This window comes from Plodia interpunctella, chromosome 13 (genome assembly GCF_027563975.2).
Source record: "Plodia interpunctella isolate USDA-ARS_2022_Savannah chromosome 13, ilPloInte3.2, whole genome shotgun sequence".
NCBI lineage: Eukaryota > Metazoa > Arthropoda > Insecta > Lepidoptera > Pyralidae > Plodia > Plodia interpunctella.
In genome coordinates this window covers 7,944,075-7,971,273 of record NC_071306.1, presented here as the reverse complement: position 1 = coordinate 7,971,273, position 27,199 = coordinate 7,944,075, and the positions used below count along the sequence as shown (strand labels likewise).

At 33.2% G+C, this 27,199-nt stretch overlaps 1 protein-coding gene across 8 annotated transcripts; it reads left to right on the top strand.

Annotated features, from left to right (window-relative positions):
* Positions 1–2,782: 2,782 nt before the first annotated feature.
* LOC128674741 (G-protein coupled receptor Mth2-like) lies at positions 2,783–27,192 on the top strand. Of its 8 annotated transcripts, XM_053753605.1 has the most exons (10): positions 8,009–8,154; positions 8,942–9,456; positions 11,535–11,718; positions 15,651–15,842; positions 18,875–18,953; positions 22,206–22,384; positions 22,697–22,865; positions 23,585–23,770; positions 25,119–25,193; positions 25,929–26,522. In XM_053753605.1, the coding sequence occupies exons 2-10, from the start codon at positions 9,004–9,006 to the stop codon at positions 26,041–26,043; spliced, it is 1,632 nt and encodes a 543-aa protein (XP_053609580.1). In that variant the 5' UTR covers positions 8,009–8,154; positions 8,942–9,003; the 3' UTR covers positions 26,044–26,522. The 8 variants fall into 8 exon arrangements, 6 of the variants coding, with proteins under 6 accessions (XP_053609575.1, XP_053609578.1, XP_053609577.1 ...); XM_053753600.1 differs by lacking the exons at positions 8,009–8,154; positions 8,942–9,456 and adding an exon at positions 2,783–3,414; XR_008405195.2 differs by lacking the exons at positions 8,009–8,154; positions 8,942–9,456; positions 25,119–25,193 and adding exons at positions 2,784–3,414; positions 24,076–24,568.
* The last annotated feature ends 7 nt before the right edge of the window (positions 27,193–27,199 follow it).

Sequence of the window (27,199 nt, the reverse complement as noted above, 5' to 3'; positions counted from 1 at the left end):
AAGAACGCACGCTTTTGACCCGCTGAGCATATCAGCTAATAACGAAATTAATAATAATGTAGATCACAATGAAAATAGATTCACCACATTCAAATCAGGGCCACCAAAAGCCAGGCGGTCCTACAAAACCAAAAATAATGATGTCAGGCAAAGTTTCATTTGTAAATCCAATAATGATATAGAATATTGCAAAGATCCCAATTTTGGATACAAAGAACCAGTAGATATGTATACGCAAAATATAAGAAACAACGAAAAAAGAAGTTCAAAAAACTATTCCCGCATGTATGAGAGAAATAATTCAGACAGAAAAGATAAATATAATAAGAACAATCGCCACAGAGAAGAGGATTATAGGAACGACAATAAGAGAATATCTAACCGTAGCCGAAGAAATGATAATTTCAAACATCAAAAAGATTTTGTAGCTGATGAGACCGAAAGGTCTTTTGAAGAATATAGAGATGGAAGCAATACGAAGCATGAAAATAATGATTATAATGACAGGCCCAAACCAGGCAAGGTCAGAGAGATTGCTTTGCGATTCGATAGGAATTGTTCTGAAGAGAAATCGTTTAAGTCCAAAAAAGGTAGACCAAAGCCTTTGCAAAGTTATGGTAACCAATCATATTTAGATCATGTTTTTCCTGATGCTATTGAAATATGAAAGTCTCAATGAATATATGGCGAAGGATGCTTGTACAAATATACTTTAGTTTTACTCATGGTTAGTCCAAAAATTTTTAGGAATTCCTGTTTTACCCGTATTATAATGTACTTCTAATATTTATTGTAATGTTACGCCATATTGATGTAAGATTTAGAAGTCATTTTTGCATAATTATACACTATTGCAAATTGCGGTCACTACCTGATATTATTAATATAAAAATGATCGTGTCTCTCTAAATAATATATCTAATTTAATAAATTATAGTTAGTTTTTAAGGATGTCATAGATAATAAAAGATCGAATGTTGATCAAAATTCTTAACTGTATGTGTATATTTTATTGGCATAAGAAGCTTGAGCATGAATTGAGCTTAATGGAGCTTGCACAATGTTAGAATGTATTTACAAAGCCAGTCGTTTTGTTACGATTTTGTACTTAATGTATGCATTTATTTACTTTTGTATAGTATGGCATGGTGTGGCAGTGGATAAATGTGATCAAAAACAATAAAGACTGTTTTTGTTGTTTATATTTTTTTTTTGTCGACGTTTTATGAAAGACAATTTATGTAGTGTAGATCGAAACAAAACATGTAACTACATCATGTCGTACTAAACTTGGTTCATCTTCCTTTTACAAATAGTAGAATTATTCGTTATTGTTTACACCTGTCTTCTGTGTACAGACTCTATTTCTTATGTTTTATATTGTTGAATTTTAACAGCATTAAAATGATTACAATTTGGAGCAGTGTTTGATTTTTTAGCAACATCAACCTAACACACTCGCTTAGACATATACACAATAAATTATTGACATTAACATCTTAAATGTGCACTACGTATATTCACATTACAGTTGTACTCCATAAATTTCAGAATACATGCGGTGATGTCTAGCGATACTAACATAAGTTGTGCATTAATATATTTAACTAATCTGTGGTCTGGCGTTAATAGAAAATATTTAAATTAATAAACTTAAAGTTTATTATCTTCAAAAATAAGTTAAAAAGCATGTGTGACATGTATAACAAATCCATTTAAAAATTGAAGTATTTATCGATTCCATATAATACATTATATAGAGATATATATATAAACCCAGTCTTTAAGTAACTGCTTGTCCTTTTGTAATAATATAAATTCAGATGGTAACTTTTATAAATTCGTCTAGCTAACATATTGCCGATCTGTGCCTAAATAGTCATTTGGGAAATTATACAAAACTCAATTTGGACTAATTGACATGAAAAAATTGTATATGCACAGGGGACACTTGTGACAAATTCCCCTCCGTTCACTAGGATCCACATATGGATCGAGGGATATTTTTCTCCTCTAGGTGAGTAGTTCGTATCTTATCGAGACGCTAACGAAAAGTGTTCACTACACCTAAAATATGCGTCAATGATAAAAAAAAAATATTACATAAAACACAGATAACATTCTTTATGCATCGTCATTTGTTTATTTACATTATCATCAGCCTACCTTTATTCGACTTTCTGTGAGGTCGGCACAACTAAACACATCACCATTCTGTAAAAGTTTTGGCTTATATTTTACGACCGACCGCTCTCAGACGGCAACGCTGTTGTTGCACGGTATGTAATTGCCCTTTTCCCTTAGTCGTCTAGTACGACGTCACGGGAGAACATGGAGTGGTCTATTCTAGGGCGGAACCTCATGCCACTTACATGAACAAAGGATGAAAATTATTATTTTTTGAGTTATGCAGTTATAGTTTGAGTTATGCAGACTGCGGCGGAAGTTCAGTCAAGGAGTTGTGCAAAAATAAATTGCACAACTCCTTGACTGTACTCACTGAACTCTTTTTAGGCAACTATCTAAGTATTATAAATCCTGGCAATAAAAATAATCCAAAGTCGATTACAGATTTCGATAAAAGGAATCCAAAGTTGATTACAGATTTTTACGAGTTTTGGGAAACTCTTTCCGTTCTATAATGACATCCTCAGCGACGATTAATTTATTACAACAATAACGCGCGACCTTATGTATTTAAACTTTATCGAGTTTCCTGTACATCCAGATTTGATTGTAAACCTACATGAAACTGAGCTCGATACTCCGCGACACGCTGCACTGAGTGTATCGGCGGCACTCGAGTAGATGCCAGTGCCTCGCGCAATTAAAAAAGAAAAAATAATTCCGCTGTCATTCAAAAAACAGTTCGATCGAACCAACGAAACATTTCTTTTTATTTTAGTATTGGCGCGAAACCAAGAAATAATCGTGAAGATGTTTAAAGTTTTATTTATATTTTTTATTTTATTTTCGTCTGGTCTTGGAGAACCCTGTAATGATAGTCTCACTGTTGACATAACAAATAATAGTGTCTTTTTCGGCGATGGATCAGTATTTCACAAAGAGATTTCTGATGAGCTTCGTAATCTTATAGGAGTGGCTTACCCCAAAAATTTGATATTTGAAAAAAATATAAACGATGAAACGCGAATATTGGGATGTGTTTGTGAATTGAAACCATGTTTTAGAAAATGTTGCCCGTTGGGTTGGGTTGTGTATAAAAAACAATGTATCGAAGATTTCGGACAAGATTTAATATTGAATAAAGGACTTGATGTATTCTATCTGAACAATTTTGAGAAGAATGTTGATATTAGAACCGGCGCGTTCGCTTTGCTTCGGACACAACAAAACGGAAAGCCTTTTTATTGTGACGTCTTCAAAGAAAATAGGCCATGGTTTATGCAAAAGGTGAGTTTGTAATTAAAATTTTTTTAAATCACTATACTTGAGACTTGTTGTTTCATCACCCGATACTTTTCCCGCCAATTTGTAAACACAACCAAAAAATAAAATAATCTGACTCAAACTCTAAACTCAAAAATACAATAACTTTGCTATTGGCATTCTGTACCAGTTAATTAACTATTATACCAAGATGACATTATGCAAATTTTAAGTTCGGTCACTAACATTATATTGACTGGATAGTTATGGAAAAGCTATCCAATATAGGCTTTCCGATGATCATTGCTGCCGTGAAGAGAGGCGTTATATATAAAAATGTAAGTAAGTCTAATATAATATATATAATATAATAATATTCCAGCCTGATAATATATCATAATCTTCGCGAATTCGTATAAGGCTTCGTTGGTGTGCCTTCAAATGGATAATACTTATCCTATTTTTACTCTAAATATTCAAATAAGTATTCTAGTGCAATGAGACGGGTTATCTATTTTTAATTTTTTCCCTTTTCCTGTATATTTTTCTGTAAGCACCAATCGTCTCTTATAATATAAAAGTATAATAATCTCTAGGCGGGCGCCAAGATGTGTTTTATATGTAAATTTTCTTGTTAGATAAAAATAACTGGTCACCTGTTTATCAAACCAGTTTCCAAGAAGAAGCGTGCTGAGGTCTGTCGCATGACGTATCACGATATTAAATGGAAATTACGTATGCCAAGGTCATGCAAAGCTCTCCGTAGGAGTAGTATACTTGACTAAGTACTTTTAATTTTAATTTTATGATGAGTTGTAGTGGATAAAATCCTAAAACCATTATCTAGGAAAACAGGAAATTAGATAGGACTGTGGATGGAAGGACGTTTCACATGCTGTCCTAACTAATGTTAAAAACGCGAAAGTAACTGTCAAGTTTGGTTATTTATTTTTGGTTCTTCAACTTCAACCAATTTTCTTGGATTTTTGCATACCTGGTAGTTTAAAGTGGTGGTGGTGTAATGGTTAAGACGCCTGTGGAGCGAAAGGTCCTAGGTTCGAATCTTACTCGTGCCACATGTGTTTGGATACCAATCTGACTCAAGTATAGTAGTTTTCATCGTCCGCTGGTTGATTCTTATTAACTTGTGTCTGAAATAGAAAAGGCAATGGCAAACCACTCCATTAATAATGCCAAGAAAGTTCTTGTGTGTGTTTCATTCCACGTAATAACCACGACCTACAGCCATGAGCAATACGACTATGAAGAAGAAGAGAAGTTTAAAGTAACGAGAAGCACATAGGACACATTTATCCCGGATAAATTACTGCCCCCTGAGAAATTCAATACACTGGGAACCTACTCATATCGGGGTCGGTCTAAACGGGGCCTTCGAGTCTCGAGATCCTTGTGAGATAAAGATGTGAAACCTTCTCTCCGTTTCTCGTCTCATCATCATGTCTCCTTGAAGACTTCTCATCCAAATGTACTATCAGTGGGTATAGCATTATCGATGTGAATTTTGTTCATGGATCTGAGGCCAAGTCAAACAAGCTATTTTACGTGTATGTGTGTATGTCCCTGTTGTCCTGATTCGAACAACAAAAATACTGAAACACAAGATCTTCGTGTGTTGCTACACCACCCTTTATCACTGACATTATAAAGTTCTCAGTATTTGCATTTAAATATTTTCTTTTAATTATAACAACGAATGAGTTAGATACAAGAATTTTACTACCAATTAACTAGGGTGTCACTTTTAATTAATTAAATATTCAATTCCCGATCGAATCATATAATATTTATGTATGTTTTACTAAAATATTTACAAAAGTACATACATATACTGAAATATTTACAAAAGTAAGCCATATTGTCCAAGCGACCGGCGGCGCGTAGGTTAAGGTCAACGTCAAAATTGACTGGTGCAACTCACCCCATGTGATAATTAATACGCGCCTCTGTGAACATTCCAGATTTCCACTCTATGGTTTCGGTCCCATTAGATGCCTGAAGATATTATTATAGTATGTGTATGGTTTATATAATAGTATGTATAGTTTGTCCAGAGTCGACACGTGTAAGTGAAGATGATCTAAAAGCTAGTTAGGTTTTTTTCTATAGACCTCAACGGCTAAAAACAGAACACTTATAAAATAACTAACATTCTCTTATGCCAGAACGCCGCCATTTAAATATTATCTGTTAATAAAAATATCAACAACAGCCAATAACATTCAAACCGTAACTCGAACTCTGTTGAACTGAATCTCGAATCTGAACTGTTAACGGAGACAAATGATAAAGAAAAATCTAATTGAGGTGTGACTGCACTGCTCAAGCATAAGAAGAAAATTCACATTTGCTAGAATTTAACGATAATAATAATAGTAAAAGTGACGACATTTTCTACGTATAGCAAAGGTTGCCTTCTTACATGTACTGCCACTTTCAAACGATCTTTTCCAACACAAAGTAAAAAAACAAAACCTGTAAAAAAAGTTCAGCTAAAATTTAAATGAGTATTACTAAATAGTCTACCTTTTCAATTGGATGGAAACTTTTACACGATAAACTTAAAACCTTGTTGAGAAAAAAATGCTGAAATCCAGGCTGTTCTTCAAAATCATTTTACAATAAATATCTATTTTTATCATAAAATTATTCACCCCTCCTAGACCGAATACTGGGTACGTCCATTCAATAGTATCAAAAATAAACAAGAGTGAATGCCAGTGAGAGCCATTATCATTTCGCTTCAGATCCTTCACCCACTTAGTAAAGCTATATTTGTATGCTATATGGCTGCTGAATATGTTTAGCAACTCTTGAGAGTAACCTTTCCACATTTTAAAAAAACATATTTTAATTTATAGATATATTGGAATAAGCGACACTATTGGAAGTATTATACCTATAAATCTGTGGCTACGTCTTATTTTTTGACCAATTTCTATGATCGTAATAAATAAAACAAAGTGTATTGGAACCCAACAATACAATTAAAAGTCCACAACAAAACAATCGGCAGCAATTTTTTGACTGCGAAAAAATATTTAAAATTAGAACGACATTTCTAACTTATTTGTTTACTATAATATTGGTGGAGAGTGCAGTTTAATATACATTCTGGACATTCTACCCACCATCTTTGTCTTTCGATCGCTTTGTTTCAATTTGAGTTTCATAAGCAATGTTCCCCGATTGGCTACGATCATAGCCGATACGTGGAGGACACCCCTCGTCCGTATCGAGGGTAGAAGTATTAAACAGCGCCATCCATCGTCAGCGCACTCTAACCAACCGTACCAGATATGTCTATCAACAAGCCTAACTTATACTTGCAAACATATGACTTACGAATTGTTTTGTATATAGACCAGATGGCGCTAGTATACTGAAACATTCTCCAAACTTATGCATTGACTCCAGACTTCCCCACTGATATTATAATTGTGGTTACCTTCAGTTTAATAATTAAATAGCCAAAAATTTCAGATAAAATAGAAACGAAACATATTTATTTGTAAAATTAAGCAGGTACATAAAATATTTACAAATATGCCCCTCGTCATGGCACATAGCTGATTACTTGATAAACTCGGCGTGTGGCATGTCGCGGGGCGGGACCATGACGTTGATTATCAATTGATTGTGAATAAGTATTAGATTTCGAATCATCATGTATTTAGTTATTTAGTCACGTTTTATAGAAACAAGATTAAATTACTTGATCCATTGTACTTATTACACAGATATGAGAATATCGATGCAGTTTATATATATATATCTATATCATTTTATTAGAAATCCTACTTATATTAATGATGAACCTCCTAGCGAAAAAAATACTAATTTTGTAAATGGAACTTTAAATTTTATTTCTAGGTAGGTACCTATATTCTCTAGGGAAGCTAGGGAATAATTCAGTTCACGCTGTGCTTTGCATGTCACTGGCCAATTTTAGAAATTAAAATAAATAATTTATAAAGAACGTACAGTACCTATATGAGAGAAGCACAATTAACGTTAATTCGAAATGACAGGAAGAATAATGCTTCAGTTCAAAAATAAAAATTAATCTAGATAGTTCTCTTTTCTGAAGATAGAATAATTACTCTTATAAGATTTTTCACAAGCTTTTATTTTCGAGTGTAACCTTATAGCAATCCACTGGTTATTTATAATATTTTTACAACCTTTTATTTAACTTGCAATGTAACTACGCATGTCCTATGTCTCGGGTGGAATATTGCAATTCAAGTTTGAAGCCAGCTTGTGTCAAAAATCATATTTTTGTGAAAAACGTATTATTTTATAGGAAGATCAATAGCTCACAAGTCCTGTAACTAAGAAGTGGAATATTTTTGACATTTTCAATGATTAAAACAATAAATAAGTGGTAGATAGAGAACTAAAGTTAGAAATGCACATTAAGTATATTATTCTTAAGGTATTTAAACTTACAATATAAGATAAAAAAATAAGTATAATATTTAATTAATTAATTACACTGGTATTCAATAACTAAATTATAAGTTAATCACTAACCTAATGAGACTCGCGTCGCTAATGGAGCAAGTTGATCGGTCTACCTCGTCTACCTGGTCGAGACGAGACAACGTGGTCAGCCTCAACCAGTTTTAGTGGCTCCGCGAATTTCACACTCAGTACACGTTCGTGAAGAGTCTGATGGCTCGCGTTGTGCTTGATAAACAATAACAGAGATGGGTTTTATCACGGAACTGTGATTTGGAATCGGTACTGTCATTTTTGAAACCTGTTTTTGAAATAATTTGCTGTCTTGTTTATTATATTTGACAGTTTTGTTCAGTGTTTCATATTTATTTTCGTGATTTTTATCAGCAGATAAATAACATAATATTAGTTTTTTTTTATTTACCTAAGAATTATAATGTTAATAATTTGCTGTTATGTATATATTAAATATTAATAAAATAAAAAGAAGACTAAAATTGGAATGACAAACACTTTCTTTTATCATAAATTTAAAATAAAAGAAACACTGTTAATACGTACTTCCCGATTAGTCAATCATTATTTTGTTCAGTGAATCATTCTTAAAAATAAACGAATAGTGTCTGTATTTATACACAATATAACAAAAAATTCAACTGTAATCATAATTAGATACGTGTCAAAAAACAAGCTAACGGAACCAAACAGACCATTCTTCTTGTCCATATTTAAATCTAAATTTAAATTATATCAGCTATATTTCCTTAAGCATACCTATGATTTGACATGACATGATAGACATCCAAGTATTGTTTATCTGTAGATAAATATTCGTAAGGAATGATTATGTGATTCCCATAACAACATGACTCAAATACCTGTTTAGATAAGACAAGATTTACAAACTGCATTATTTCAAGTCCGCGCGGAAACTTGTAATTAACTTGAAGTTATACTATAAACAATAAACAAAAATTCAAATTACCCATTGAGTAATGTTATGTAAACAGCAAAATTTCCAATGGTGCAAGAACGACAGTCGATTCTATTTGAGGTAAAATATTTACAGTTATTAAGATCAACAATAAAAAAACAGCAGAGCGAAACGGTGAATTAAGTATATAAAAAAACATGCAAATTACGGTGAATTTGGTGTTAGTGCTCATAGCGAGAACAATAGCAAGTGATTTCAAAGTTTGTGATGAAAACAGTTCAACAGACATCAGTGAAGGGATAAAAAATAACGATGACTCCATATCTTACAACGGCATAACTTATTTAAAAAGCGAATATTACTTCGATGAATATGCAAAGATTGAAAGAGGATGTATTTGTAAGAAAGAGACGTGTATACAAAAATGTTGTCCCATCGGAGAATCAATTTATAAAAAGAAGGGGTCAAAGAGGACTTGTGTAATTGATAGAAGTGCATTTGACCCCCCTGTTTGGGATCAGTACCACGAAATCAAAGACTTCCATGTGATAGACTTGTTTCACATTGTTTCGAGAATACCAATCTGCACTGATGTGGACGAGTACAGAGTGCAAGTTTCGCAGTTTACAAACAACACACACATGACTACAGTGAGTATAATATGCTGCATATGTTAGGAACAAAACAAGATAGTCCGGAAAACACTTTTCTTTTTGTTTTGTGGTTCATTATAATTCTCCTATCTATAATAACTTTATGCTGTTCTGAATTTGTTGGTTGAACTTTGCGATGGCTGACCCGTGCATCAACTCGTGAACGGATGGTTCAGGCGGTACTTGTCAGCTCAATTATCATACTTATACGTATTTTGCTCGGCCAATCATATTTTATGTATGTAGGTAAATCAATTTTATTGTCATTCTAACGTAACGGAGGGGAGAAAATAGATTTAATTAATATCGTATAAAGATTGATTGATTGAAATTGACTTATTTCATTTACTTGTAAATAGGTGGTTTTTTTACCTACTATTAAAGTGTATTTAAATTATTTTAAAAAACATTAATTAGCTAGAATATGCGAGGATATTCCTACGTATAAGTTCTGTTTTAAAACACGCGTGTGGTAGACATAAGTCTGTGATTACAGGGATATTACTGTTATGTAATTGCCTAACAACATGCACTGGACTAATTACCTAAGTAATTACATCAATGTATCCATGCACTAAGTTTAGATATTAAAACGCTATGATTAGGGAAATAAAATATTTTTGTTTGTTTGTAATTATCTTTATTTTACAAAGAACACAATGTTATAAGTACATACATAGCAAGATGATAAATATTCAATTATTTCGTGGTACTTTTTTCTTTCTTATTAGTATCAGATTTTATTCAAGTCACCAAAAGGCATATGACATTATTTTGCAACTAGGTACCACCATATTGGCAATTAGTCGCATAATAATCAACCAGTGAGCAGGTTTCCTCACGCTATGCATCAACGGAAGCAAACGGTGGCCTATAAAAACCACTATATATGAGTGAGCTTGCTACACAATCATATGTGGTACGAGTACCTAGGTGTTCTTTTAATTTCAGGTTATTAAATAATTAGTTACATCATATCTTGATTATATAACTATTTTAAAGACAACGTCAGTCATCAGGTAACGCGATTTCACCCTTAATCGTCCATTACAGAACGGCCTTTAATTGAGTATAATAGGATGTTATTTAATTGTTTTTTGCTAAGTATATGTGTCATTAATAACCACGATTAGTACTAGGTACCTACATACCAACGTCACTATAATAGATTTACATATCTATAATAATTTCCTTTGTACAGATGTTAAGTGGTAGATTGGAGTACTTGGTAAAAAACTGGATAAATAAATGTCACTTTAATAATTTTGTTGTTCCCATTAAATTAGGAATGCTTGACTCCAAAATCGTGCCGTCACACGTAGCATATTCACAGTCAATAAGTCAAACCAAAATCTACATATTTATTTTTATTTTATTTTATTAGTATTGTATTTGTTATTGTTTATATTTGTTTTTCTACATATTTGATATTGAAAAATGTATCTGAGTTGACTAGTCGGAAAGTAGCATTGTTCAATCATTCACTACTTATATTCCATTGGTTATACATCCTACATAACCTTTTCCTATGATCCATAAATGCCCTTTTTAACCCCCGACAACAAAGGTTATAAGTTTGTGTATGTGTATGTCTGATCGTAGTATCTAAGCAGCCAATCGGCTGAACCGATTATGATTTATTTTTTATCTATGTATTTTTTTTAGTTCTTACCTATGTTTAGAAAATGTGCGTTCAACCATTTAGAAACCCAGCTTTTTTCTAGCAGATGAGATGGTGCCAGCAACTTCAAATTCGTGGGTTTTTTAATGTTTATTATTCTTTCTTCTTTTCCTCTTCGAGCTTCATTATTTCTTTCAGTTCACAGAACTCAACCTAAAGGTATTGAGAAGATGTGGTGACGAATCTGTAGACACTAATAATTATTCATAGATCAAGCACACAATTGATCATTCAATGACGTGAATAACCTTCTGTCTACAGTACAAGGACCACAGTTCCCGCCCTAGAACTTAAAATCATCCATGTTCTTCGGTTGATGTCATACGTGGCGTGGAAGGGATTTGCAGTTATTTCCCAAACAAACTGTTATGTATGTAAATAATCACTTTTCCAGGACGGTCAGCTATGGGTGGACATGCCCCACCAAAACCCGCCATGGCAGTTACTGCGGCCGGAGAAATACTGTATCGACACCTTCATCACGGAAGATGAAGACGGAATGAAGACGTCTAAATTAGACGCCTTAGTCTGCTTCCAGGAGGACCAAGGCGAACACCATTTTGTCCAAAATATCACTTGTGAGTTTTTGTTTCCACTTGTGAAACCTGTATATGCGCAGGATCATTTATCTATGAATATATCATCAATAACTATTAGGTACATTATTAATTAAACTTTTGATAATTTCGTTACATTTTGTTTACTTTCAAACAGACGTAGGTACGAAGTCAGTGTCTGACAAACAAAAAATAAAACCTTGAGTAGGGTACGGCCACCAGTAGTCAGCCCCGCACCAGTGGTCAGCCTTTTCCGGCTAATATCCTATAAGAATAGCGTTCTATTGCAAATAATCCAATCAGGTCACTTTTGAAAAAGGCCTTGGCTTCTTATTGGTCAGTTCGGAAGATCAGAATGACGCCACGCGGTTGCAAGAAATAGTATTCGGGTTCCATTTCATCGTTGTCACTTGGCGAGTGAAGAGGCGGCGTGCGCGCCAAAATTTTCTTAGTGGGAGGTGTCCGAGAAGAAGGTGAGTTATTGTGATTTATTATTAACTTTTATATCATGTCTTATTAAAATATACTCGATGTACATTTTTCACGTCAAAATCAAATAAGTAATATAACAGTTTCTTTATAGTTATTTAAATAATGAGGTGGCTGACTACTGGGTATGCGTTTCTTTTACCTTATCCAGTGTTCAGCCACCCCCGGCTGAGTACTGGAATTTACGCATATTTTTAAATTAAAGTCTTATTGGTATCATTTTAAAGTCTGAAATTCACATTTTAATTTAGTATAAACATGCCATACAACATTTCATCAAAAATCCAGTAGTCGGCCGCCTAACTAGTTTTGTTTAAGCCACGGCCGAGTACTGGGAAGGGTGAATCCAGTGTTCAGCCATCCGTAACTCACGCTGCTTAATTTATCGATTTATTTAATAAGCCCTTAAATACTAAGTATTTCCTTAATTTGTTGGTATTGTTTATTTTTTACAGTTCCATATGTCTCTTTCGAGACCCATATTACAATACCCCGAAGAGAAACTTACTCAAGCTTTAGACGCTATTAGAAATGGCATGTCTATTAGAGAAGCTAGTAGAAACTATGGGGTTCCTCGAGGCACAATTCAAGATAGACTTCATCTACGAGTTCCTGAAGGGCCTAGAAAAATGGGTCCAGACTCCTTCCTTAACAAATTAGAAGAAGCAGAAATTGCAACGTGGTTGAAAGAGATTGCAACTTGTGGTTTCGGGATGAAACCTGACAACCTACTTAATACTGTCCAGGATATGATGATAGAAGACGGCAGGCCTAACCCGTTTGTAAATGGAAGACCAGGCAAGAAGTGGATGAATTCTTTTTTCAGACGTAACAATATGTTTTCAATGAGAACACCTGAAGCTATTTCAAAGGGAAGGGCAGTAATCACTGAAGAGAGTATAAGAAAGTGGTTTGAGAAACTCACAGATTATCTAAGGGAAAATCAAGCACTCGACGTGTTAGAGGACTCTAAAAGAATACTAAACGGTGACGAAACAAGCTTCATGCTATGCCCAAAAACTGGAAAAGTGATAGCACCCCGAGGATATAAAAATGTATACCAAATAGTAAAGGGCAAAGAAAAGGAAGCAGTCACGGTTTTAGCTTTTTTTTCCGCTATGGGCGATATTTTACCTCCCTGTGTAGTTTTCCCGTACATCAGACCCCCCAAAGATGTTATAAATAGTATGCCTGATGGTTGGTTTCTCGGTAAATCTGACACTGGTTGGATGAAGGCAGACATTTTCTTCGATTATATTTCTAAATGTCTATCCAAGTGGATAGATGAAAACAAAGTGAAAAAACCAGTGCTGGTTTTTGTCGACGGTCACAAAACTCACATGACAATGAAGCTCAGTAAATACTGTCATGAAAATAACATCATTTTGTACGCACTACCACCTAATACAACACATATGATGCAACCAGCAGATGTTAGCGTTTTTAAACCACTGAAATCTGAATGGGCAAAAACGGTTCATGAGTGGTGTTCACAGCCACAAAACGCTAACACTGTGTTGACAAAATCTTCATTCTGTCCATTATTGGAAAAAGTATTAAGCAAAGAATCTCTGAATCAAGCCATCAAAAATGGATTCCGTAAGTGTGGCCTTTTTCCATTCGATCCAAATGCAGTCGACTACTCAAAATGCGTGCAAAATATTTTAGAGAAAATTCATGCACCTGCCAGCCAGATAACTTCATCAAGGCAGTTCAAAAAAAGAGATTTCGACATCGCATCAAAAATTATAAAGCATTTGGGAAATGATTTGACTGCAAGAGGAGTTGATGTGAATATTGTACTCGAAATCGTTGAAAATGCGAAACAGGTTGAAGCATTAAATAATTCAGTAAGTAGTAATACTACAGAGAGAACAGTTGGAGATAATGAACAAAGCGTAATATTTGAGGAAAGAACAGAACCTGGATTGACAGTAACGAATGCCAGACCTATTATCAATGAAACTGAAATAAATGGAGCCAAAGAAGAATTACACGTAATAAACACTGAAGAAGAAAATAAAAACAAAAAAAAGACTGAAATAAAAAGTGATATAACTAGGATATATAATAAAGAAGTAGATAAACGTAGAATAAGTACATCACCGTCCGAAGTACTAGATACTAATAGTTTAAATAATATGACACTTGGCGATCTTACTTTTATCAACAATAATTTACTGGACGATGCTATTCATGTAAGCACATTCGAGGTCAATGATAATGCAATATTAGTACCCATTGGAGACAACTCACCGATGTCAAGAAGTGAACCGACGTATTACCAAAAACCTAAGACTGATTCTGTGATACTCATTCGATCACCGAAAGTATCACCTTTTGTTCGAAAGCATCTCATTATTCCGTCACCTATAAAGAAAACCGCATCTCCTAGAGTAATGAACAGAATTGGAGCAATATCGTCTGAAGAATGGAGGCAATTTGAAATTATGAAAGAGGATGAGAAACAAAAAAAGAAACATGCCATTGAAGAAAGAAAGTTACAGAGAAAGAAAAATAAAGAAGAAAAGCAAAAGCAGAAAAATGAAACCAAGAAAAATAAAGCTGTGAATTCTACCAAACGTAAAGTGAAAGGACTTAATACAAAAAAGAAAATTGATGACTCTGATCCAGAATTCATTATGAAAAGTATTAAAAAAAGAAAATTAAATGATATGAAAGAAAGAAAAGGAGAAGAAGCAGAAGAAGCAGAGCAGACTAACTGTGATCCAGAGAAAGCTAAACCAAATAAGATTAAAATCCTCAGTGATATAGTCATAACACCTGGAACTCCTGTGAAACAAACTAATAAAGAAAATATAGTTCTGAAAAAAATGCTTAATCGTAGAGAAACCTTTAGAAATGAAGAAGAACTTCAGAATTTTTTAAATAGTGATTTTAATGATGAATAAGTTGATAATGTTTCTTGTGATATTAGAGTACCTACTAAGGTCTTATTATTTAATTAATTTGATTAAGTTCCTACATAATTAAGCTTAAAACAATCGATCTCAGGAGAGGCTGACTACTGGTAGCTACATGGCCGAGTGCTGGCTTGTGCCGGCTGAGTACTGGGGAAAAGTGCCTTATTTTGATAAATATTTTATTTTCCATACTTATTAAGTAAAATTATGTTATTTGTTAATTGCTTATCAAAGTTTAATAAATGATTAAGTATATAAGTACAAAAGGTTTTTTATTACTATTTTCAATAATTTTCTATACATATTTAAATTTACACTTTTCGCTAAAAGGCTGACTACTGGTACCCGTACCCTATTTAATGTTATGATAATGGTTAAGTAAAAGCTCGTAAAATCAAACGTTGTCGTTTACGATGTAATAATTTCGGAGTGTTCTCTCCGCAATAACAGAGACTTTCGGTTGGCCCTTTGACTATAGGAACTAGCAAACACTCGTCGTAAATCTATCTCTGATAAACCCAATCGAGTTCCTTCTTCCAGGCATGCTGATCTCCTCCGTGTTCATCCTAGCCACGTGCGCAGTGTACGCATGGCTGCCCGAGCTACGCAACCTGCACGGCAGGGTCCTCATGGCGTACCTGATCTGTCTGTTCGTGGCCTTCGCATTCATGGCTACCATGCAGATCCTCATTGCTCTGGACAACACTGATACCTCCTTGTGCGTTGTCCTGTGTAAGTCTTTCATGCTTTTTCTCACTGTTAACACAAAATACTAAATCACGTTCACAATTTTCAGTTAAATTGATGACTCAATTGTGAAATCAAAAGCTCAATAGGCACTAAGCGAAGCGGTGGTGGTCCAGTGGTTAAGACCGCCTGTGATCGAAAGGTCCCAGCTTCGAATCCTACTGCCACGTGAGTTTTTATAGCAATCTGACTCATGTGTAGTAGTTTTCATAGACCAACATTTGCTTCCGGTGAAGAAAAACATCGTGAGGAAACCTGCAAACTGTTTGACAGTTTGCTTTACTTGTGTATGTAACTATAAATATTGAGAGTTATCTGTTGGGTTGTGGTTGGGCTAGTTATTATCTTTGTACAACATGTCTTACGTGATCATATCAACAAGATAACACTTACATTTTCCGCCGATTAACTCCCGCGACACCATCCATCTTGCCTCATTACACCACAAATATACATCTGAATTAAAAATAAACCTCGGTGAAAAAAGGTTCAATTTACGAATGCATGACGTGTTTCCTGTATTGAACAATGGGAAAAAAATATGACGCTTCGGATTTTCTAAATTAAATTTAAATTACACGCACGCGTATAAAACTCCCATTTATACAGTTTTTCTAAAGTTAGCACAAGGCCATCACATCATCTTTGGTCAAACAAATCTTGTTAAATCTTCTTATTTATCAAGTAAGAAATTTTGGATATCTACATCTTTCGTATGATCTTTTTCCCGATTTCTTCCGCAGCCGTTGAGCGTCGAACCCCGGTCTACAAGACGTCTTACAGAAATTTTATCAGTAGCTATTTATTGTATATCTGCGCTATACAAATAAACTTTTGTTATGGCCCTGACGGTGCCCAAACCCAGTGGGCCTGGAACTCGATCAGAACCATTTCTCATAATTTCATATAGTAACAAATTATTTAATTTTGATTTTAATTTTCATAAATGAATGACTTCAGATGGGGTTGAAGATCTTTTGTACATTGATGTTGATTACCTAGCTACGCCTTTGGAAATTCCATCTCCCTAATTGATTGTTACCCAATTATTAATTGATAGATAAATCTATTATAACTCCATATCTATCACCCTCACGCCTGACATAGATAATAGAACTTAAACATATGATGTTACTATATTTGACAGTTCTCAGGTAGATGATAATGGGCCATTAACTTCTATGACTCATCGATGTGCTAATGGATAAATGGGACATTTTCAACAATGACCTCAAGGATAAATAAAACTGAGTTACTAGTATATATTAATGTATGTATTTAATGGAGAGAATACGTGACAAACCACGGTTGTATGTTTTTAGAATGACCATGGATTTAGTAAGTACTTCTAATTCCATGAGAAAGACATAAAAATGTTCATTTTAGGTTATAATTGTAACTAATTGGCACCAAAGGCAGAAAAGTTAAAACTTGAAAATGATTGCGCTGACCAGGTACACGTGTCGTTTATGTTATAATGAAAATTATATGGGAACAAGACATTTTTCACTACGGATCGTCTAATCCTGGCCGACGAAGAAGTCGTATAAAGTTATTTTTTTTAAGAAAAAAATTATATTCGGTTCGTATTGTGAGTATATAACTAAGGACAGTAGCTTCCGCCCTAAATCTATTCATGATCTATCATATCAAGTTTGTTAAATATGATAACTAATATAAAACGGAATCGTTTTCATTTCTTATAATATTTCGATCGAAATCAGTCAGCAGCAACTTCGGGCTCATAGGCTCCGGTCATTATTTAACCACAAGAGGCCATGAGACATTCAATTATATGAAGCAGACAGCGTTAAAACGGACAAGCCTTTTCAACCTTGTGTAAACTTATTGGTGTATTAAGAAATAAAAAAGTTTATCTTGTCCATGTAACTTCCCAAATAGTCCAATAATATGTTTGCATCAAACCTTTTGGGAACTAAAAGTCTAGTTATCCAGTTAAAACAAAATATATAAATATATTTTTTTATTACTAACTTTGCGTGACTGTGCCTATAAGCCTTTTATTTCACAAATTACCGAAATTCTGTAGTTCATGGTACAATTCTCTTGACAATACAGCCAAAATGCGGCCAAATTACTTATTTTTGCTGCTGGCAGTAGGTATATAAATACCTACTTATTTCTCTTTCATGTGTCCGTAATCCTTTAAAAGGAAATTAGTAAGTGCCTAGATACTTTCATACGCGGAATTGACTTCATAAACCTATGTACAATTAAAAGCTAATTCATATAAAATACGTTATGATATATGAGTAATGGTACGTTAAACAAGTCTACTCTTTGAGAAGAAGTTATATGATATAAATTTCTATCGTAAAAAGTAAGCACTAAAGTCCAAGTCCAAATTGCTAAATCAACACATGTTAAAATTCTAACAAAACGACCGTCATAATATAAAACAGACACACAGTAATGTGACAAAAATAGCCCTCTTCAACTCTGAAATATGCTGGACAGATGGCTCGAGTATTAAAAGATTCGATTGGGCCAAGTGAGACACTCTACCTTGACATTTTATTAAGAAATGTTGACTCCGTCTATACAATACACACAACATTAAAATAGCAATTTCGTGAAATTGCAAGTCTCGGCGCATGTGACAAAGAACCGGACATTGTAGCTTAAAATTGGTAATGATCAGCGAAGTACTAATTACTAAATTAAGTAGTTATTTACACTCTCTTTTTACTTTTTCTCCTCAATTTCTCACGGCCTTTGGCGTCTTTAGATATCACACCATTGCCACGCATATCATCCTCGACGATATGCATTCTAGATATAACTTCTTGAAATTATTTCTTCTTAAAATACTTCTTAGTTTTGCCCCTTCTGCGGAAGCGGCTGAGCCAGATATTTATGTTCGTGTAGTTTTTGCGCGTGCATTTAATAAACGGGCTAGCTAAATGACTGCAACGTGTACATCCAAATACGTCCACCAACTTTCACTGTTATAAAATGAAAACAACAGAATACAATAATAACATTTCCTTCTCCAGCTATCATAATTTACTTCCCGTTCGAGGCTGCGTTCTTCTGGCTCAACGTGATGTGCTTCGATATATGGTGGACTTTTAGGTAAGTTTATCGTTTTTTACTGAATTTTCATCTATTTTCACTGCCTTATTTTCTGTACTGATAGCTTTTCTTTAATTCTTTCCTGAGTTGTAACTAACTTTATAACCATTTTATAACTAACTTCACAAATCTAGCCAAAGGGACTAAAACGTCAGAATAGACCCTATGGTAAGTGGAAAATCTTAGGATTTAGTTTAGTTATTGTGTCTTGTCGAATATTTGTGTATTTTAATTGTGGAGGCTTGTATAATCACTAATGGTCGCTAGTTTTCATCCATCGTGAGAATTTGACCTATTTAAAATAAATATTTTTTTTTTGCTTGAAACAAAATTAAACGATCGACATTACCATTAAAACTTTACCTACTCAATTAGCGATAGTTCTCGTGTCTGTTTTATAATCAACTATATATTTCTAAGAGCCATTTTGTGAATTCCCTAGTAATTAAGTTGCCGAGTTGGTAACCCAATTATCGTAATGGTGTGAAATGTACAAAAAGGTGCTAACAATAATTTGTACCACAAACAAATTAAATTGGAACATTATCTATCTACGTATAGTTATCGAATTAATTAATTTATTTGAGTAACCCAACTTTCCACAACGTAGACAATTTAATATCTAACAAGCTCTTTTATTGACGAAAAAACGCACTTAAAAATTAAATCATATAATAAACGATGAAATTCAATATAATTTATATAACACAATAAGTATTAGATTCTATAAACAAATCAACATAAGCTCTACAACGTATAGATGATTAACTGACATAAAATCAATCTTGATTGATGGATATGATCAGGAGAAACCCACGTGAGAAAAAGAAACATCACAATGAACATTCTGGCATAAGGAAGCGCTTGGTTTTTCTAAACTCATGGGAGTATATTTCCCGACGAAATAAAAACATCAAAATTAACAGCTTTTCACAGCGGTATCGCCTAAGATTCAATTTTTCATCACCTTAGGGATGGAATCCAAAAATTCCATTCCTGCTTGCGCTACATAAAAACCTTTCTGTTAAATTTTAAAGTTTCTAGGTTCAGACGTTTCACTCATACAGCGTTGTTACGTGTAATAAAGTAGCGAGCGTACGCCAGTTTTACTTTATATTTCTTTACTTACATTCATTTGGTATTGATAATTAAACATTTATACGGAGCACAAAATTACAAATCAATTCCAAGTTACAACTTACAACTGGTAGCGGTCACGTACTAGATTGCAAACCGGTTTAGAAATGCATGGATTTCCCACGGTTTTCCTTATTTTAGCTAAACATGCCTTGTTGTTGTGTGGATGAACTACATAATTTATATTATAATAAGATACTTTGGATGACCAATTTTGTTACAAAGAAATAACTTATTTTGCATTCATAATATAGTTAGTTACGATTACCACAAATAAATTTCACATATATAAATCTTTGGCTTTTACTTTCTATCCATTAGATCATATAAATAAATAGAAATATACCTAGAAATTTTTGTTTCTTTTGTTTCTCATAGAATTACTTTGTCATTTTATTTCAAAACCATGAGTTTACATTATTTACAATGCGATGTTAAAAAAATTCATCCTACATTTATTTTCAATATAAGTACAACTTAATCGAATGGTATGGACTAAAATAATAAATATAGAATAACAAATTTCTCAAATTTTTCTTTTCTTTTTTCAAACAATTTCTCATAGAATAACAGTTAAAATTGAAAATAATTTCAATGGAAAAGAATGAACTTATATTAGAAGAATATTTGACTTGATCTTGGTGAGTTGGTATATAAACCAGATAGATGTTATTCTTGAAGAAACAAAAGAAACAAAAATCTAGGTAGGTACCTATACTTACCCTACCACTTATACATATTAGTCCGTAAATTTCGATGCACTCCTTAGTGGTTTTGTCAGTGGTAGAGCCGTGAAGTTTATGTCATGCAGTCATTCGTATACTTAATGTGAAAACTTGTCATGTTGCACCACACAGTCAGTCAATATTTACCTAGCTTGACAAATTTCTGGAATTTCACACGAGCCCAAAATATCCAGCGAGCAGAGATATGTCTTTTACGGTGTTACAAAAAAGGTTGTATGACTTGGTTTTACTCATTGCTTCACTGAAGTTATTTCGTGTATAAAAATATAATCTCAGAGTTTTCCCGGTTTCGGTACATTAGTAAAAAGCGTTCATTAAAATTGATAATAAACTTAGATTTCTTTAGGAATCTTGAAAGAAAATCCGACACCAGTGTTAGTAAGAACTCAGTCGAAAAGTTAAAGAAGAAGAACATAGATTCCTACTAAAATAATTTAGAATATATACATCGAATATATAAAAATGTGTAAAACGTGTTGTTTCACTGTCTTGGATACGTGACATGAGTCACAAGGTTGTGTATTGGGAAACTCCCAGCGGCAATGCTCAAACAAATAAATATTGAACGTTTTTCTTGTGTGGGTAAATATAAATCTCAATTATTGGTAACAAATATAAATGTTTGAGTTTCTTTATATGAATCTATAAAGTAAACAGCAATATATTTGGCTTTTTTAGAAGTATAAGTATTCAATCTTTTTTGGGTTTGAATGAATCGTAAAATGTCTGTAACCTCTACAAACAAGGCAGACAATGTCACCATAACTTCAAATAGGTGCATAAATATAACTAATCACTCACTAATTTTTAAATTACGTTCCTAACAGCCTATTTGATGCAAATTTTAACGATAATTTCACCATTAAAATTAACATAAATAGATCATTCATGTTCGTCTAAATGATCATATGATTTTTATTTTATTATTAAATTTCGACCAGAGACCCAGACAGAGATAATTATATTTTCGTCACTGAATATTTATCATGAAGACAATGCCCTAACGTTTTAAACTACGATTTTAAAATATTCTTATCGTAACTACTCACTACCTAACAATACCCACATATTCAGTTCCTTCACGCTTTATCTACTCTAGCTATCTTTTCTATACTTATTACCTATCAAATGTTGTATGCTATGCACATGCGGATAAACACATAAGGTATTCATCCCAGGAAAAGAACTGTTCTTTGGGAAATAAACGCGGGCGGAACTGCGGCAAAAGCATAATCAACTTTGTAAATTGATGTAGGGGTTGTGAGTATTTCCATGGATGGATGTCATTTTGGTTCAGACAACGACCAGTTGTGTTTTTTGTGAATGGGGTCAAAACAATTTATTCAATTCCTTTCCCTTCACTCCCCAGTGGCAAACGAGGTCTATCCCTGGAGCGGTTGTCATCGCGCGCCAGATTCAACGCGTACGCAGCATATGCCTTCGGCTTCGCCACAGCATTGACCATCCTCGTCACCGGGTTGGAGTTCTCCGGGATGCCCCCGAGCCCCTGGACGCCGAATTTGAGACGACAGGGCTGCTTCTTTTACGGTAATATTCTTCTGTTTTCCAAATGATACCCGTTGAAGTTTCTAGACCAATGTATCCTACATTGGTAAGCTCGTAACTTACGTAACTCATGTTTTTGCCAATAAATAATCTTTGTCTTTGTTTTTTTTGGTAACTTTTATTGTCCCACTGCTGTTATTAGAATATAAATATATAAAAGTATTTTTGTTTTATTTAAAAAATACTATTTCCATTTAAACAAATATCACGAGGTTCCTTCATTGATAAAGCATGAATCTAACAATCATTTCTAGTTTCTATCAATTCATTCAGGATCATCACTATACGTTTTAGGGCGCGCTCGCATGATCTACTTGTACGGGCCGGTGGTGATCCTGTGCTTCATAAACCTGATATTCTTCATCCTGACCGCGGTGAAAATAGTGCAGATCAAGAAACAGACGGCAGTGCTCAAATCAAAGGAGAGCTCCACTCACGACAGTCAACGCAATGATAAACAGAGGTAGATATTTATCTATCCTTAGTTTGACTTAAATGGTTTTAGCTCTTGCAATATTTTTGTCAAAACTGTTTGCTGTATCGTCGTAGAAAATTAAAAAAAATTTTTTTTTACTTTTTACCAATGAAATGTGAGCAAATTGCTTAACTTTTCACGTATCTGATTTGGCACATGTATGATTTTTTTTCTTTCCAAGGCGAAATAGGAAAATGTAAGTAGGAGCTACTTATTCTTCGCGTCACCAAGCATATTGAAGCATCGTTAGATGCAAGTTTCGAAGAGGAGGACCAATGTAAAACTTAGTTTCTTATGAATTTACTGTCTTTAAACTAAGTAAACAGTTGGCTAAAAATTAACAACCCGAAATTTCTTCTCAGCAGTGGTCGTTCCGAAATGTTAGTAGTTTGTAGCTTTGGTAAATATCATTTAATTTAGAATATGACGTGAAAAAGTGCCTGTGAAGACCTAATTTCTAAATAAATGATTTGATTTTCATTTTAAAACCCTACAATCTGAACTCTTTCAATGAACAAGATTACACTTAAGCACAAATTTGATCAAATTTCAGCTAATATTATACCATCACTACTTCTATTAAAAAAAAACATTTAAGCAGTAGCGTTTGTCTTGTGCTGTTTAAATAATCACTTAATTTTATGATCCCAATATTGTAAGTAGATTTGATACGAAAAGCATTATATTTTAATCAATGAATGTTTTAGGCTCCTCCTGTACGTCAAACTATATATGGTGATGGGCGTCAACTGGATCCTGGAGGTGATCAGCGTGCTGTATCCTGAGCTGGAGAACTTCTGGAAAATCACAGATGCCTACAACGTCCTCGTGGGGGTCACCATCTTCATTATCTTCGTCTGTAAAAGGAAAATCTTCAGATTGATCAAAAAGAGGTACGCTTTTAAGTAATTTGTATATATATTGTTACATTTTATTTATTTTACAACGTGTGTGTAGATTAACACACTTCATTTTTGTGACTTATTCAGATTTATTCCATGCAATTGGCTTGATCGAAAACTGATATTTTCACAAGATATTGAAATTAATGCGCGAAGAATAAATTGAAAAACTATACCGAAATTTAAAATATTATGATTGGCTTAACAGAGTATATCTAGATACACAGCCACAGATATGAAGTATATAAAGAAATGGCAACACCTAATTAACAAAGTAATGTTACTTCTGTACCCAGGATTAAAGACAGAATTGAAGATAGGAATGAGAATGACAATTACGATATGAATACGCCAGATAACAAACAGCTTTCGCATCGGAGGCGACGAATCAAAGATCAGAGGAGAAGCATTGATACCGTACGATCTTACTATCTTGATACTGATAGTGTAAAAACGCACCAAACTGTGCATTTGTAAATACATCCTGTTTCATAGATCTCATATAAAGAAGTAAAAAGACCAGAATTTTTAAGACAATGAAATACCTATTTAAACGAATTTAGTAAAGAATTACAAATTATTAATATTTAAAAAAAAAACATAACTACTTCTTACCAATTCTTTATCCTTATTGACGACCTGATAATTTGTATAAATAATTTGATAATGATACGATTGATGAATATAAATCTACATAATTTTAATTTGACGACAATCCTATATTACAAGATAATATGAAGAATAATGAATGAACAAACATAAAATGAAGAAACACAGGAGCTTCAAAAGGTACAGAAATCTAAGTGATAATAGTGTGGATTGGAGAGTTTAAACACTGAATTAACCAGGTCGCACACTAACGTAACCAGTAATCTACAAGAGTTGCAATAGAGTTGGTCACGGAATGCTTGTTGGTTTTAAGAGTGTAAATAGATACATAATATAAGATAATCTGCACTAGTTATAGGAAGATTATTATTACTTTAGTTATAGTCGAAGTGTTATACTTATACTATTGCACTAATTTCTAATTCTCTAACTATTAGATGCCAAACGTTTTCTGAATATTCGTCGTGTATTCTCAGAGTTAACAATGTAAGAGGAATGTTCTTTGATACTCATATCTATTGAGATTTCTACTTCTTCTATCGTCTTCTAGGCAAATCTTTTTAAACACATAGTTAAAGCACTAACGGTATTTTTTAGAATTATTTAGATTCTTCCCACTTCACCATAGCTTTAATATATATAACTTGAGCAGGATTATCATCATAACCAAATATAAGAGCAATTTATTTGCTATGGACTTGTTGGGAATAAATCATTTTGATCATTCTAGACTTGGGTTGGTTCCTCAAAAGCAAAGTTGGGATCTGCATGCACAACGTCAACTTATCACATCAGATCATGTCAGGTGAACGAGTATGTACCGATGCGCTTATGTTTTGTCCCTTAAAAATGTATCATAACATTTCTATGTTTTTCTACTTCATTACAAATAGTTGTAAAAAAAAAATTAAGAAAGTTGAAGTTTCTTTCACAAGGTTTGTTGTTGAATTAATTCGAAGTGAACAAACAAATTCTAATAAAAATAAGAAATTGTAATAAAAATTGGACGCTTCTATCAGTAAATAATCTAATTAATTTTATTTTGTGTTATGTGTTGCAAAAAAAGTAATATCAAATATTTTTTTATTAGAGGATTGGTTGGAATCAGCCTGCATTTTTCTATATACTATAACTGCTTTGTGTAATTAACACATATCAACATACTAAGGCAAGTCACCAAGTCGTATCTAATGATGTCATGCTTTATTAACTAATAACTCGACATGAGAATCATTATTGAGATTTCTCTCTCTTTCTCTCTCATCTTAGCGCTTTGCCGGTTTCTTTCTCAGTCGTTGAGCGTCGGACCCAGGGTCTGCTTTCTCTCTATCATAATCTAAATTTTAACTAAAACGTTTATCAAAATTATTAAAATATTTCACGTACACGTTACATTAATCAAAATATCAACCACCTTATTCGTTAAAAATTCAAAATTTTGTATTGTCCCATCTCTCAAACATCATAATGTAACTAAATAGGTCTTAATTATTTATAACTAAGTTGTTTTACAAAAATAACATGTCAATTCTATGTGTAGATACAAACAGGTGAAAGGCGACCCCATGTCAAGAACACAGACCACCATTTCATCACGCACCCCTTCTACCAAAGAAGATATCCAGATGGGTTCAGTAAAGGTTCACTGCAAATAAATCGAAGAAAATCGTTTTGAAGAGATAATATGATGGATAAATGAATTTATAACAGGAATTCTTTAAAATTCGAAAATCAAATTGTATAGTCCAAATTAACCATTTTGATATCGCATATCTCATGAAAAATGTGACAGAAATTCTTTTTTAAATTCTAAATTCAAATTGTATTTCGTCGTCGTCGTTGCTTAATTGCAATGTATGTGGCCAGAACTTCCTACTAACTGTAAGGAAATTTTGCTATCTCTTTCTTAGTTTGTTTCGTTTTGAATTAAAAAGCATTGCTAGGATTGCTTGTAGTGCACAATCTGACTGCGTTTTCTGATTGCCTCTTTAATGTGATTAATGTATGAATGGTATGTGTAAAATAGCTGTTTTGCTATAAGCATGTAAGTAGTCTTAACAGATCGGTGTTAAAATCAAAATCTTCATTATTTAAGTGTGTCTTTCAAGTATTGGTTTTATTTTTATACTACTTATTCATATAAATATAAGTCAGAAAATTCTATTTGTAAATAGTAAAATACTCGAAATAAGTACAAAAATTGGTTACAACTTAAAAATCAGAAGGTAGAGTGAGTATGCCATACAAATTTAAAAAAATGATATGTGTAAAGTTGATTTCTTTACTACATGCTTAATTTTATTTATCGAATTCTTACCTCATTAATATTAATTTGTAATCATAGGATACCTAAGTACCTAGTAATAAAAAAAATCATGTTTTCAATGTATCCATGGATGTTATGTGTCAATGCAGTGTCACAACTCTGGCATAGAAAAGTCTTCAAAAAATGTTGGCGATTTTTAAACAACAATTATTTTTTATTGCTTTTGTTTTTATTCTATTGTAGGTAGAATTAGAAATGGAAGTCTAACACATGCTACATTATAAGTAAGTGAATGTTGATAATGGAAGCACATGTCACGAATTTTGTATCTTGCAATTCAATATGTACGATGAAAATATTATAATCCTCTCAGATGGCATAGATAGTGACATTCACGTCTATTGTATATTGAAAAATATGAAGCACTTAAGTAACCGGGACCATTTATTAAAGTTCTAGTCGTTTAGGTTAAGAATATGTGTATGCATTTGACTTATACCTAGGTAAGTAGCAATTAAAAGTATTTACTAAATTAAAATGTTTTT